The sequence below is a fragment of the Electrophorus electricus genome, chromosome 20 (genome assembly GCF_041902795.1).
Source record: "Electrophorus electricus isolate QZ-2024a chromosome 20, ASM4190279v1, whole genome shotgun sequence".
NCBI lineage: Eukaryota > Metazoa > Chordata > Actinopteri > Gymnotiformes > Gymnotidae > Electrophorus > Electrophorus electricus.
In genome coordinates, this window is record NC_137516.1 from 17,782,072 (window position 1) to 17,796,907 (window position 14,836).

The 14,836-nt window shown below is 47.5% G+C and overlaps 1 protein-coding gene across 12 annotated transcripts in view; it reads right to left on the reverse strand.

Moving 5' to 3' along the window:
• rasal2 (RAS protein activator like 2) overlaps positions 1 to 14,836 on the reverse strand; it is a 54,260-nt gene that overhangs the window by 1,297 nt on the left and 38,127 nt on the right. For 8 of the 12 annotated variants that reach the window (XM_081703734.1, XM_081703730.1, XM_027011373.3 and 5 more), the window contains 13 exons: positions 14,361 to 14,473; positions 10,404 to 10,557; positions 10,124 to 10,222; positions 9,314 to 9,868; positions 6,918 to 7,062; positions 6,414 to 6,558; positions 6,020 to 6,256; positions 5,662 to 5,863; positions 4,381 to 4,580; positions 3,086 to 3,989; positions 2,627 to 2,761; positions 2,030 to 2,232; positions 1,420 to 1,507 (listed from right to left, as the gene is read on the reverse strand). In XM_081703734.1, the coding sequence (XP_081559860.1) occupies positions 1,420 to 1,507; positions 2,030 to 2,232; positions 2,627 to 2,761; positions 3,086 to 3,989; positions 4,381 to 4,580; positions 5,662 to 5,863; positions 6,020 to 6,256; positions 6,414 to 6,558; positions 6,918 to 7,062; positions 9,314 to 9,868; positions 10,124 to 10,222; positions 10,404 to 10,557; positions 14,361 to 14,473 (3,180 nt within the window). Of the gene's footprint in view, positions 1 to 1,153; positions 1,185 to 1,419; positions 1,508 to 2,029; positions 2,233 to 2,626; positions 2,762 to 3,085; positions 3,990 to 4,380; positions 4,581 to 5,661; positions 5,864 to 6,019; positions 6,257 to 6,413; positions 6,559 to 6,917; positions 7,063 to 9,313; positions 9,869 to 10,123; positions 10,223 to 10,403; positions 10,558 to 14,360; positions 14,474 to 14,836 lie in introns of all 12 variants that reach the window. The other 4 variants (XM_081703731.1, XM_027011374.3, XM_081703732.1 and 1 more) reach the window with 3 other exon arrangements.

The following is a 14,836-nucleotide window of genomic DNA, read 5'->3' on the forward strand; positions in this document are numbered from 1 at the left end:
CTGAATACCATTTGATGGTCAGATTAAACGAGGGAGGTAGATGGTATGAAGTGCTGGGAAGCAGTGATGAGACAGCGCTGGGGTCTGTGAACTCGGTTCTGCAGAGAGCAACAGGTGCTTTGTGAAGGCAGCAAAAACACACCACACTACCAGCCCAAATGAACAGATCAAATACTACACAGTAATAGACAGCAAAACAGTGCAGAAAACAAAAGACAAACAACAACAAAAAAACCCAACGAAACAGAAGAACAAAGGTCATACAGGTCAAATAAGACTGTGGAGGCCAGTGAGATGTGGAGGGACTGTGCGGGACGCAGCCAAAAGCACAAGCTGAAGCTCACAAACGCTAGTAAAGAAACGTGGATGTGCTAAGAGTGCCCAGTCAACACAGAACTGAGGACCCTGTCCACCCACCTGGGCCACAACAGGAAAAAAGAGCAAACAACAGAGACACAATCTCACTGTGGTCATCATTACAGCACAGTGATATGACTGATATGAACAGCTCAATCACTCCACCAACTATCACTATCACTCTATCAGTGTATTGATGATACAAACTGGAGGAGTCAATTCTTCAACAGTCTGAAGGTTTCACACACTTCTACATTCACATTTTCAAATTCTCCAACAGTCTGAAGGTTTCACACACTTCTACATTCACATTTCCATTTCCTGGGTTTGGCAGGCTCTTGTCCAGAGTCACTTACAAATTTATCAGTATGACAGTGTGTGTGCTCCCTGGGAATCTAAACCATGACCTGTGTTACTACCACCATGCTTTACCTGCTCTCCAGGATTAATGAGCATGTGAACACGCTCAAAGCACAATGTTGATATTATACACGTTATATATAAAAGTTCTGTAATACTGCACTGTCTGCACACCTTTAACGGGGCTGAGAGCTAGACAACCCAGCCAGGCAAGGGTGTTGGGTTGGGTATTGAATCCAGCCAGGCAAGGGTGCTAGCTTGGGCGCTGAATCCGGCCAGGCATGGGTATTTGTTTGGGTGTTGGGTTGGGTGTTGAGCCCTGCCAGGCACGGCTGCTTGTTTGGGTGTTGAGCCCAGCCAGGCATGGGTGTGTGTTTGGGTGTTGAGCTGTCTGTCTGTCAGTGGTGTGGGAGTGCAGTGCACTGCTCGTACTTGCCTGCTCGTTTTACCTCAGCTCCTTTAGAGACCTGCAGTTCAGCGGGACACAGTAACAACAAGGCGGTCAGCGGCCCCTCAGCTAGCACCCAGCGTGAGGTTAACAGCACGAGGCAGAGTGGGAGAAAGGCAGCAGTAGAGAGCATGCTTCCCACGCCCTGCCCTCATCAGGCCCCTGCTCTCCCTCACACAAGCACTACGGCTCTGGGCGTTTGTTTGATTCTACACGTGCACTGGTGCTGCAGATGTCTGGCTCCAAGGACATACCTGCGCCTCGATGATCTTCTGCTTGGCGTCTATGACAGCCTGCATCTCTGCGTGATCTCGCTTCAACTCTTCCTCCACTGCCATTAACCTGCAGGAGGGTGGAAGATGTTTCAGTAACTGGAAATAAGCAGACATGGACCTGCAACTGCATGTTAAAGGTTAGGGCAAAATGTACACTTGTACAAGAGTATAAATAACGTCATTATGTTCCATCATCTCAATAGCAATAAACTAAAACTACTGCCCAATGTGTGTATTACTTGCTAAGATGGAATGTTTAACAGCTCAGGACTAGCTAACCCCAGCTCATCATTAACTGACAACCAATTAAGAATTTAAATTTCCTGTCTGTACTGCAGCCACGGCCATTTTAAAAAATATATTATTTTCATTTCATGTTTTCAGGTACAAGATCTAACACATCTTCTCAATAACACACTGACTGGGGGCAAATGGATTTTGCATTTTGTACATTATTCTAGCCATGTTTGACATTTCTGTTAATGATTAATCCATAACTGGTCAAAGGATACCTACAATTGATCAAGGAAATGCCTTTCTGCAAACCTATTCTTGCCATCAGTACTCACACCCACCCACCCACCCACACCTGCAGATAATGCTCTTCATCTGGCAGTCCTTCTCCTCCTGCTGGCGACGCAGTCGGTCCTCGCTGTCCTCCAGGCGAGACTTGTACTCCAACAGGAGTCTCTGCATCTGCTGCTCCTGTGCCAGGAGTCGGCGCTCATACTCCTCCAGCCGCCGGCCAGACACGCGCAAACGCTCCTTCAGCTTGGAGATCTCCTGCTCGTACTGCCGTGGGGAGAGATAGTGAGCGCAGGGCGCTCAGCACCACCGTGACACACCATATAGAGGAAACAGGCCAACGACGCACAAACGAGACTCTACAGTAAGGTTTTCTCTTGGGGATGTGGCTAATCGGACATAATGTAATCGGAAGGTTATGGATGCAGATGTATTCGGAAGGTTGGGGATGCTAATGTAATCAGAAGGTTGCCGGTTCAAGTCCTACCACTGCCAGGTTGCCACTGTTGGGCCCCTGAGCAAGACCCTTAACCCTCAAATTGTGTTTAGTCATAACTGTAAGTCACTTTGAATAAAAGCGTCAGCTAAATGCTGTAAATGTAAATGATGCAGCTGAACAGTTGTGTGGAAGGCTCTGGTGCCCCGGCATGTGCCCTCGTACCCTCTCCACGTGTTTGCTGTCCTCTCTGCTCTGTCGCTCCTCCTCCTCCTCATCCTCATACTGGCTGTTATTAAGCACCCATGCTGCTGTTCTTTCAACCGGCGACATTGTGACTGACTCCATGGGAGACTGCACCTGGTACACACAATACATAAGGTGTGTGTCCATTTCTCCTTTCAGATGTGTGTGTCAGTGGTCTATTTGTTAGCCAATAAACATAGAGAACATATGTGCATGCGCATGAGGTATGCATGTGTGAGGCTTTCTTGCATGTGTGTGAAGCGTGGGCATTCGTGAACTGCGTGCGTGTGTGAGTGTGTTTGTGAGGCATGTGCATGTGTGAGGCCTGTGCGTGTTAGGGGTGTGCATGTGTGTGAGGTGTGTTTGTGAGCTGTGTGCGTGTGTGTGTCAGGCATATGCCTGCGTGTTTTTGAGGTGTGTTCGTGTGTGGCAGCTTACCTGTCGAGAGGCGTGGCTGGCCGGTGCAGGGCCGGGACTGTCCCGTGAGCTGCAGGACTGCTGTTGAGACCCAGCTGCACTCTGCTGTTGGGGCTCCGTGTTCGCGCTGCTGCAGCTGCGGAGAGACGAGCTGTGGGGCAGAGACCTGGCCGGCCGCACCGCTCCGTTAACCGCACCCGCCACCGCGCAGCGACTCTGCTGCTCCACCTTCACGATGTGGGCCGTTCCCGCACCACCCTGTCGCACCACCGCCACAGCCTGCGGGCCCTGGTGGAGGCGCTGGATGGCGGGGGCTGGCAACGGAGCCTCCTCCCCCTGCTGGGTTGCCCGAGGACGACCCTGCTCCTGGTCCAGGCTGCCCCTTGGGGTGGGGGCGCGGCCGAGGCTGGCGCTGCTGCCTGAGCTGCCTGTGCTCAGGTTCTCGGAGCTGGAGCGGCGCTGGGGTGAGCGGGCGGGCCGGGGTGAGGCCTGTGGAGGGTTGCTCAGGTGGTACACAGGGTTCTGGAAGGACAGCGGCTGCAGGCTTCGCTGCTGGCTCAGCGTCGGCGGGAGGGGCCGGCGGGACTGTGGGACGCTCTGCGGGAGACTGTCCCGCGCTGCCACCGCCTTGACCAGAGAAGGCTGCGGCTGAGCCGGCAGGGGTTCGATGGACGCCTGAGACCCCACGCAGCCCAACCTTGGTGGGGCTTCATGGAGAGAAAGGGGCCCCGGTGGGCCCTGCAGAAGGTGTGAGTCCTGGAGGTCCACGAGGGAGATGCTGCGTCCGTTGGGGAGGTGGTGCTCCCGCTCCTCCTTGTCCGAGAAGCTCATGCTGTGCAGAGGAGGCTGCTGGCCCAGCAAGGGTGGCTTACCACGAGCCAGAACCTCCGTGTGCTCCTGGGCCGGGGATCTGATCCGGGCTTCACTGCAGAACAAGACGAGGCAAGTTTCTTAAAAACTCCACATTTCATACACAAGGAAATTACAGGCATTTTACTGCAATAAAATGATAAAAGTCTATATAAAAAGTGATTTAAAAGAGAAAAAAGTTCAACTTAAAATAAAAGAATTCGTAAATAAAACAATCAAGTATCACAAAAGATAATATGACTGTTGCTATGACTGCTTAAAACTGCTTAAACTGAAAGCTACATCAAACAGAACACACAGTGAAGAATGATGAATATAAAGTCTGACTGGACTATACATTCAGTCTCAACAACCTCTTCTACTCGCAGCAGCATTATTACAGAGTATCACTCACTATCCCAGGTCTCTCAGGCCAGAGGTTCTGGGAGTGTTAGTGGGGCGCCTACCTGTCTGCCGGGTCCTCAAAAATCCTCTGTAGTCCCGACGAGACACTGGTGCTGATGTTGTGGGCGGAGCTGTGCTCCTGGAGGCGGCGCAGCTGCTGCTGGATGGGGGTGGGGCTGGAGAGTGAGCGTGTGATGTCACCAAGGATACGCGGCAGGGGCCCCAGCTTGGCCACCGTCGCCTGCAGGAAGGAATTGTCACCCTGGGGTTCACGTGGGTTGTTTTGGTGGTGGGTTTTTTTTGTTTGTTGTTTTTTTGTTTTTTCAAGGCCATGGCAAGCAGCCGGTGGCCCGAGTGGTTTGAAGGGAGCAGGTGGTGGAGAGGGGTCAGCGGGAGGGGTTTTGGGCCGGCCGGCGAGAGGCACCACAATGCATTGGTGGTGGGACAGCGTAACCATGGAGACAGGCAAAAAGAGGGTGGAGACAACAAAGAGAATGGACAAGAAAAAGAGAGAGGGGGACACAGAGGAGAAAAAACAAAAGCAATTCAAATTAGGAATAAATGGAGAAAAAAAAAAAAAAAAAAAAAAAAAAAAAACATGCTTCAAAAATGATGAGGCATTCCAAAATAAATGAATTAAAGAGTCAAAATGTAAGTGCATGCATCCAGACTAAACAACAAAAAAGTTTAATTTGTGATAAGATGCAGGAAAAGGCAGTGATGAATTAACTAATGACCAGAGTCAAATATGAACGCAGGCAGGGCTCATGCAGTCAAACCAGAACTGGGCTGTGAGGAAGAGAATGTTAAGAGATAGGGAACCAAAAGAGGACATGTCAGATCACACACACTCATCGTGCTCACGTGAGCTACTCGCCCATAAAGATCCTAACCTGTGTCTTACGCAACAGCACATACAGTACTGTGCCAACAAGTTCAGATCCCAATGACACAGTGTAAACACGGAATCAGGATGCCAGTTTACATAATCCTAAATCACACAACATCCCAGATGAAAAAAAAAAGCACCAGTGCATTTGCACACGAAGCAACAAAGCTGATCGCCCATGCCACGCCAACAGATGGCATGAACACTCCTAACATCTCCGTGGCAGTGTTGTAGGTGACCCTTTCATTTCAATAACATTTGGCCTGGGTTCGAACCACACTGCAAAATGTTTTTTTTTCTTCCATGAAAGAAACACTGGGCCTTTCAAAAGATGCCACCCAAGTTGCAGCTTCTCGCAGCAGCTGTGGTTAACATTAATGACCCAAAAAGGGCGGCAGCTCACTCATATGTGGGTGGCTGCGGGGTCGGAGGTCAGATGACCTGGGTGCAGTACCTTGTCCAGCTGGGACACCACCTCCCACAGCAGTGCGTGCAGCAGGGACAGCTCCCGGCCCAGGTCGATGTAGCCTTCGAAGCCCGGTGTGTTGGAGATGGTCTCGGGGTTGGAGATCTCAAGCAGGAAGCGGGTCATGCCCGCCCACTCGTGCTCCAGGAAGTCGTTCATGAATGCCATGTAATCCTCTTTGTTACCAAACCTGGGGGAGGACATTGTGACACACACACTGCTCAGGCACATACAAGCCTGTTGCCTGTTCTGAGCTGATCCACGGCTCCGTACACACAATGGACAGAGGATCATGTAAAATATAAGCTCCAGCCATGCAGGTGCATGGTGGAGTCTGGTGGCATACTTGGTGAAGTTGGCGAGGTTCTGGATGACTTTGGCGATGAGGGTGAGCGTGCGAGACGTGCGGTCGTCCGGATACTCCTGCATGAGACTGAAGAGTGACGGAGACATGATGGCGGGACACAGAAAGCGCAGGAAGAGGGACGCACTGATCAGGCGCTGGCTGAGGTCCTGCTTCCCCCGAGACTGGCACTGCTGCTTCCAAGAGGCAAAGACCTCTTTCAGCTCACGTGGAAAGACGCTGAGGGGGGAGAGAGATGAAATGGGAAATGGTGTTCATGCATGTGAAGCTGAGTAGTTGTAGGCAAGGCTTTACCAGTAGAAATTAATGATAATCTGGAGCTAAACTGGATATACCAGTAGGAGCAGATGATAATCTGGAGCTAAAATAGCTTTACCAGTAGGAGTTGATGATCTTGCAGAAGGCCAGCTCACAGCACATCTTCAAGTTGCTCTGGTGTTCAGCCAGTTCGCTGCTTGAACACTTTGATGGATCGACCTCGCAGTTCTCATCTGACTCGTACAGAGCTTTGATAAACTCCCCTATGAAGCAGAGGAATGAGCCTACGGTTATGGCCATCGGTCTGGAGACACACATCTACTATCATCAGCAGGGGAGTCCTCACGGTGGGCCAATACTGGTAGTTTGGAAGTTGAATCTCCATAGACAGTGCAGGCTCAGTTAGTGCATTACAAAGATCTAAACTCTTAACATGCTTTCAGAACAACATATAAACTTGGTACAGGTTCAATAAATTCAATCCAACAGGGATCTATCTTAATGGTGTCCTTAGACTCTGTACTAGTGTACAGATTTTTTCCATGGAAACAACTAAGCACTACTGCAAGTTGTTCTGGACAAGAGAATGTGTTAAATGCTTTAAAAGTTTTCACACTCTTACCTAGTGCGTCGTGCAGGTACCTCTGACCCACCAGTTTGAGGTACTCCTCTATGGCTTTGGTGGCCAGAGTATTCTCCCTGAAGATCAGCACATCGTGATCAGCACAGCGATCAACCTCCGACATCACAAGGTCTGTCAGAAAGTCCTAGGGCAGAGAGACATGTGTTAGATACCCAATAGTCTGGACAAATCCCAGCTCTTGATAAATTTAGCACAAGTTCACTGCAGGATTCAGTAAAGGTTTACTGCAGGATTCAGTACAAATTCACCGTGGGATCTGGGAGATCCAACAAGGGTGTGGTTAAGTGTACCACGCATGAAGGGAACATGCAGTTCTGGGCTGTATGTGAAACACACTGCCCTTCTGGTGAGGGAGGTCTACACTCAACACTTTATATCATAGCACCTTTTATGCCAGTATGATGATTTCACTGCACGCGTTTCCCAGAAACAGTGAAGGCAAAAAATCCTAAAACATGGTAGAGCAGGTACTAGTAACACCAAGGTCATGGGTTTGATTCGCAGAGAGCACACGTACAGTCATACTAATAGATATGCAAGTCCCTCTTACGGCTGTCAGCTGGGATTAGATTTTTTTCCCAAATATTCAAATACTGTTTTTCTTTTAAATCACTAAACAAAATGTGCATGCACAACATATCTTTACAAATGAATGTAATCAGGCTTTTAGCTCTTTCTTACTGTTTTACAGCATGAAGAATTTGTGTAGCAGTACAAAAATATATAGCATTGTAGTATACTACTGTAAGTTAAAGGTAGTTAGAGGTAGGGGTGTGGTTAAACAGATCCTTTGTCTCTAGTTTCTCCCCAAAACTCCAGTGGCTCAAATTTCTGGCTGAGCTGGGTGTGAAATCTGCCTAACGCTGCATTTTACTAATTTTGTGGGGCATATGCACATTTGTTGATTTGGTGCACAGAAATAAACGAAATAAATGTGCCTTTTACAAGGCGAGTGGAGCGACGCAACAGTGGGTGAGACTGATGGTAGTTTTGAACTGCACTTGCACTAACAGTTCCTTGAACCTGCTCCTATCACAAACACAAGTGCAACACAATATATTTATACTTATGGCATTTAGCTGACGCTTTTATCCAAAGCGACTTACAAATATGACTGAATACAACTTGAGCAATTGAGGGTTAAGAGCCTTCCTCAGGGGTCAACAGTGGCAACTTGGCAGTGGTGGGACTTGAATCAGCAACCTTCCCAGTACAAGTCAAGTACCCTAACCACTGAGCTACCACTGCCAAGTATGTTCCTCACCTCAAGCAGGCACACAAACACCTATCCAATTTCTCACCACGCTAAAATATATCCTCTAATTACTACCTACATACAACTAATTTCTTTTTTCTTTCACAAGAAAAAGCTTCTATTGCAAAATGACCTCATTTAAATAATGCACGCTCACTGCCATCATGAAAAGTCACTGCACTGCCTGCTCTCGCTCGGCTTTTAAAAGGAATGAGAGGAGTTGATCCGATTGGATACTGCAGTGCAACACCAAACCACACCTGTTGATGATGTGATCAGTCTAACCACACCTACAGTCTAACTTAACTTTGGAAGTGCGTGCTCTGCACTGTATCAGTGGCTCTGTCATGCCCACACATAGTTGTTCCATGGTGTTAGGACTTATTTCTGAGCTTGCACTATGTCCACAGAAGCGGAGGCCTGGGACTCTTATAAAACTGCCACACTGTTCTCTTCAAATGTTCTGGTGTTGTCAGCACTTTATCTCTGAAACTGCTGAATCATTTTCTGCCATGTTTATTTTCAATGTCTGCTTTCTTAAACAGTTAAGCTTAGTGAACATTTCACTATTTTTGCTCTCAGGAAGCATGAGACGTCACAGATCTCAGATGTGCTCAATATCTAAACACTCAAATGTACATTTGATTACATATTCGAATGTGTGTTATTTCAGTACACGTTACCAAGACTTGAATTTCACTGGATTTTTTTGGTCTGCTAAATGTCATTAATATAAAATAGCACAATGCAGACAGCATTCTTTTAAACAATTGAAGGCTCTCCATAGATGACCACAATTTGTAATGTACATGGGAGTACATGCTGCATGGTCAACAAGGTGAGGTGTATGGTTTACATAGTAAGGAGTATGGTCCACACAGTGAGGTGTATAGAGGTGTGAGGGTTGTGTGGTCCACATGGTGAAGTGTATAGAGGTGTGTGGTCCAGACAGTGAGGTGTACCAATGTGTGCAGTGTTGTGTGGTCCACACAGTGAAGTGTATAGAGGTGTGTGGTCCACATGGGGAGGTGTATAGAGGGGCATGGGGTTGTGTGGTCCACACGATGAGGTGTACAGAGGGGCATGGGATTGTGTGGTCCACATAGTGAGGGGGTCCTACCTTGGCTCTGCCTGTGCTCTGCAGGATGTGTACCAGTGCATTGGCCATCTCTTCCTTATTCCTCACACTGATAACAGGTTCCAGCACGGAGCACAACATGGTGTAGTTGTTGGTCACAAACTCTGCAAACTCCTTATACTGCTCCATGGGCAGGATGGAGACTGTCTGGAAGCGGGACTTTATACGGATGGAGGGACCTCCACCTTTGGCCTTGGTGGTGGTCGGTGTGCTGACCGGGTACCACTTCTCCACGAACTGGCGGCCGGTCACGCCCTGCAGGGGGATGTTCACCAGGCCAACGTAGTTGTTCTTATCCTTCTTTTTCTTCTTGTCTATGTCGCGGTAGATGTGCACGGTGATGCTTCTGACAGGGGGCAGGCTGGCGAACTCAAAGTGCTCGCCCCAGAAGAGGCAGTCAGCACGCGGTTTGCTGGTGGTGCGGGCGTACAGCACGTCGTCAAGACACAGCTCACAGAAGTACTTCTTCTTGGGTGGCAGGTCTTTGGCCTCGATGATCCACAGACGCAGGATGTTCTCTGCTCGTCGGCAGTTGTCCTGGAGACGAGATAGCACAACTGGTAACTCATTTGATCCCTTTAAGTGTTCCTCAATAATAACGTCCAAAAACTTTTATGTTTTACATTATGAAACTGAACCTTCAAAATTAAAACAGCACAACACAAAAAGAGTAAAGGGTATAACAGCTGCTATACAGCATTTACAGATATGAACTACTCTCGATATCTTTAAAAAATGTAGAAAATGATTTAGAAAAAAAAGATACAGTGAAAACCCAAAAGCTGCAGGCACCTTATTTGGCTGTACTGTTCTCCTGAGGTTCTCCATCCACTTATCTCTCTCCGAGGCAGAGGAGCAGCTGAAACACTTACTCCCCCCTGAGTAGATCACCTACAGACATAGAGAGAGAGAGGGAGGGGTGGGGAGGGTGAGAGAATGGGGAAAAAGAGGCGGGGGGATGGGTTCTATGAAGGCCCAGAGGAGGCTAATAGCTCAGTGTATTCTAAACATATTCACTTTCTGGCTTTGTGAAAACAGGAACAAAACATAAGAACTCTTTGAGAAGCTGCACCTCGAAACAGAACTCCTGTCCCAGGATGCTGCTGTGTAGCGGCTTGATGTAGACATCATCCTCCATGCTGAGGTCCAGAGCCTCGGCCGCACTCCCTGGGCTCAGCAGACTCTCATGAGAAGAGGACTCCTTCAGCTTGGGCAGGGCTCGAGACCTGACGCATGTGACCATTACACACCTCCTTTAACTCAGTCACTCTACATCCCTCCAGTTCAGACATCATTTAATTTAGCTGGGTCAACCCCATCACGTGTCATTAACTGAATCCGTTCATCCGGTTCTCATGTTTGAGCCGCCGTCCCCTCCCATGTATGCAGGATATTAGAGTCATGTGGTGCTGAGAATGCAACGGAAACACACGGCTAATTCAATAATCAAATAACTACTTTTGTTTCCGCCCATAGGCCATTATCAGCTTCTGGGTCCTTGATAGTTGTACAAACTCAGCCCAAAACAAGAGTGAGACCAAAGGGAAGCAATATGAAACAGAGAGAGAAAGAGAGAGGGAGAGAGATGAATAGAGCACTAGAGAGGGAGAGAGAGTCCTCTTAGACAAACATGCAAATATACCCGACACACGACCAGCCTTCAAACCAGCGTGTCAGCAAGCGCTCTCCATTCGTCACGGCCAATGGCAGACACACAGCACCAAGTTCCAGAGCCTTGAGTTTGTCCAGGAAGAGAAATCTTATACCTACGAAAAGCAACTAAAGGTCCACTTGAAGGAGTCACTCCAGACCATATCAGTAGCTCACGTCATCTGTGTGGAGAAGAGTGTCTTTAAGCCGAGCATTCTGGGTGGAGAGCTGGAGTATGAGGGCTGATGCGGAGAAAGTGGGAGGGAGGTGGAGGACAGGTAGGTGCAGCTCACCCCACCTGCACCACCCCGGTAAACAAACGGAAGAGTGGGACCTGCGGGACAGGGTTGCTATGGGAACGGCCCCAAGAGGAGCTGCGGCCATGGAGCCAGGGACGAGCTTTGTGCGCAAACATCTCACACACCAATGACATGGGCGTATGAAATACATGCATACATATATTTGCTCTCTCTCTCTCACACACACACACACACACACACACACACACACACACACACACACACACACACACACACACACAGCTTGTTCACACCTCAGTATTCATCAGAGAACCAGATCTCCCATCCACTCCAAACATTTCTCTTTCCTCACCAGGAAAACAGGAAGTCATTCCTCTACTACAGTATCTCCAGGAATCACGTGATACCCGCCTCTGTCCTAGTGGACCCTGCCCCACTCAGAACAACGCTGCTGACCACCGTGCGGCAAAGAAGAATACAGAGAGGGTGCATATGCGTTCTACAGTCTGTGCCTGTCTGGGCCTTCACCCCATCGGGCCTTTCTGCTGTTTGTAAACAAAGTGTCTGTAGATGCCCAGGGCCATCACTGCACCCAGCAGGCAAAGCAAAAGGAAAACTATTTCATGCTGTGGCATGAAGGTTCTAATCTGTGATGCGAGAGTCCTACTAATCTGAGTCATAATATTCAGGCCCTGTGCATCCATTAGCATAATAAGTAGCCACACTGCAAAAGCAATACATAAGGAAACCAGCCGCCTTCTAACGCAAGACCGATCAGCTGGATACAATCGCACTCAACAGATACAACTGTGCTCAACTTCAGCTATTTCGCTGCACTAGACAACAGCAGAGTCCTGAACCTTACATCAAGATTTAATTACTTCAATTAAGTGCAAATTACTTCAGGATGCATTTATGAGACTTAAAATGAGCAACAGGACCTGAGACCTTGTGTTCATCTTCTGATTTAATGTAAACAAGGATCCTACGTCAAGCTTTACTGTATTGTGTTGTACTGGAAATAGCCACACAGCATATTTCTCATAGTATAACTTCCCATCTGGCATTACAATGAAATTTCATGTTGTAAGATGAACTGATAATCCTTATTAGTAGGTAATTAATAACAATTATCTTTTAATACTGCCATGGCTTACTCACAATCTACAAAACTATAGTCATGGAGACAGTTAGACAGAGAGGTCAATGGGCAATTAGCATGGCTTGTTTTACTGGTCTGAAATTAAATCCGAGTGTAATCGAGAGGGCAGTATTTAAAGGGGCCTTCACGTGTTTAAAAAAAAAAGCCAGTCGATGAGCATCCCATAGCAGACCCACCACTAAACCAGGGCAGTCTGGGGCCCCAGTACGCCATAATGCAATAAGATTGAGTAACGTTGTTATATAAAGTGCACAGATATGATCTTTATCAAAAGCCAGAGTGAGGGCTTCTGGGCAGGGCATGAAGTGACCCCGCACATCCATCACTCCGACATGTACAGACGTTCATTAACACATGCACGCCAAGCAAAGGAAACTCGGGGATGCAGGATGTTGCAAAATGGCGCTCCTGTGCACAAACAAACAGCATGTAATCTGTGGAGTGAGAGCCCCGCTAATCTGTGTCAGCGGGACGTGCGGGACATTTTCTGGACATTGTCTGGCTGTCACAGAATACAGAATCGAATACATCCCAAAGAAAGTTTAGTAGCTTCAGCTTTAACTGAACCCTGGAGTCAAGGCAAGCCTCACCCATCAAACAAAGATGGGTAAATGAAAACACCAGAATAAATAAAGTCTGTGGTATAAAAGGGAAAGCTCCATTAATAATGATATTAAAAGGGACATATGAAAAATTCACTTTTATATTTGGGTATCTGGAGTGCCTACCATCCCTACAAACTGTGGGAGGTGTGAGCTGTCTGGGTCAGAAAACAGAATTCACCAAGCTGTTCAGATCTGGCTCCCCTTTCAATGTCACTAGGAGAGTCATTACAATTATAACCCATCTAAGAATCTCCACCCACAGCTTGAGATGTATGTTTGTGAAGATCAGCTGTTTTTTTTCTTGCATGTGCTGGACCCACTAGCGTCTTCTCGAAGCCAAGAGCGAAGCATAGGAACTGCTCTTCTGTTGGTTACTGCCATTACCTTAATCCACAATAATGTTAGCTGAATATCTGTAAAATGAACTTCATCTTCATCAGTACGTGAACAATGTGAGAATAAAATTAGAGGAGTATAGACATTTCTGTTGTTTCTTGTCTTACTTGCTACAATGGTCATGACTTGCCATGAATCAGTGAGGTAATTCCAAGGCCACAAACTGAGTGTTGTACAGCTGTAGCAATGTGATCGCAAATTTATTTCGGAGCTGGAGTCACAGGTCACTTGCGGTGCCACCTGTTTAACTGTACCTGCAGGGTTCAAGACCAGAAACTTTTAAAATCCAGCTGAGGCAGTTTGGGCATTAGAATCATCAATATTGTTTACTGCTCCCTTGTAAAGCTTTAAGTCGTAGTCATGGATGCGTGAGTACCTCGGACGTTTATGAAGAGGCTTGGCATAAAGCCATACTCGCGTCTGTACACCCCATGGAAGGAGGGTGGGGTTAGCACTGGCTCATTATCATTTAAAGGAACAGTCACTCAAACCAGCCGTACTGAACAGGGCTATTTAGACAGGGCGAGAACGATGTTCTTGTAATTGTGGTATTTTGATCAAAGCATGTCACAGACTCCAGGGAACTGTGTTAACGTCTGTAAAGGGGGTATATTAGGTCTCATTTAGTTTATCTATTAATCTAATTTAAGAACACTAGCAAGATAGCTGTGCCTCTGAAGGGACACTTCTTGCCCACAAAGGGGCAGTATAGAGCCAAGGTGAAATAACCTCAGGCAAAAAACTATAAGCAAGCTGTAATATCTGATAGTTTTCTCTGTTAGTAGCCTCCATTTCAGTGTCCTGATACTGACAGTCTGCAGGATTAAAAAAGATTCAGTTTCTCTGATTACCAACAAAACTATCCAGTTAAGACAAACAATTTTCATACCAGCACATCATCTAACCAGCATGGAGATTAAGACATTAAGACATCCTTCGAGTTAGGCAACTACTACCTGTCATTCTCCGCAGGACGCAGCGAGGGTAGTCTGAAGCTCGCATTCCGGTCCAGCTTGGTCTGACTCTTTGTCCTCTTAATAGACCCTTTCAATCGCTTACTGAAAAAGCCCTGAGAGAGAGAGAGAGAGAAGGAGAGAGAGAGACTGGTCAGGTGTGTCTATTAGAAAAGTATGCAGTTGTTTGACAGACTGAGAGTAGCTGTGTGGGTGGGCTAGTCTGGGTGACTCAATGTTTGCAGTCCCAACCTGTTGGAGTGATTAGCCCAGTGTGTCTCCAGTTACCATCTAGTACACAGAACACAGTGCCACTTATCATCTACTACACATAAGGAACACTTGCTTTGGCTTCTCTGCTCATGCTGCAATCGTGTCGTGGACACAGTCCTGAGACACGTCTTCCTCTGACAAAATAAATAAACCTTTCCTAGCAGGCCAAGTATTGAGAGTTCCTATTTAAGGGAGTGGAGAGCACA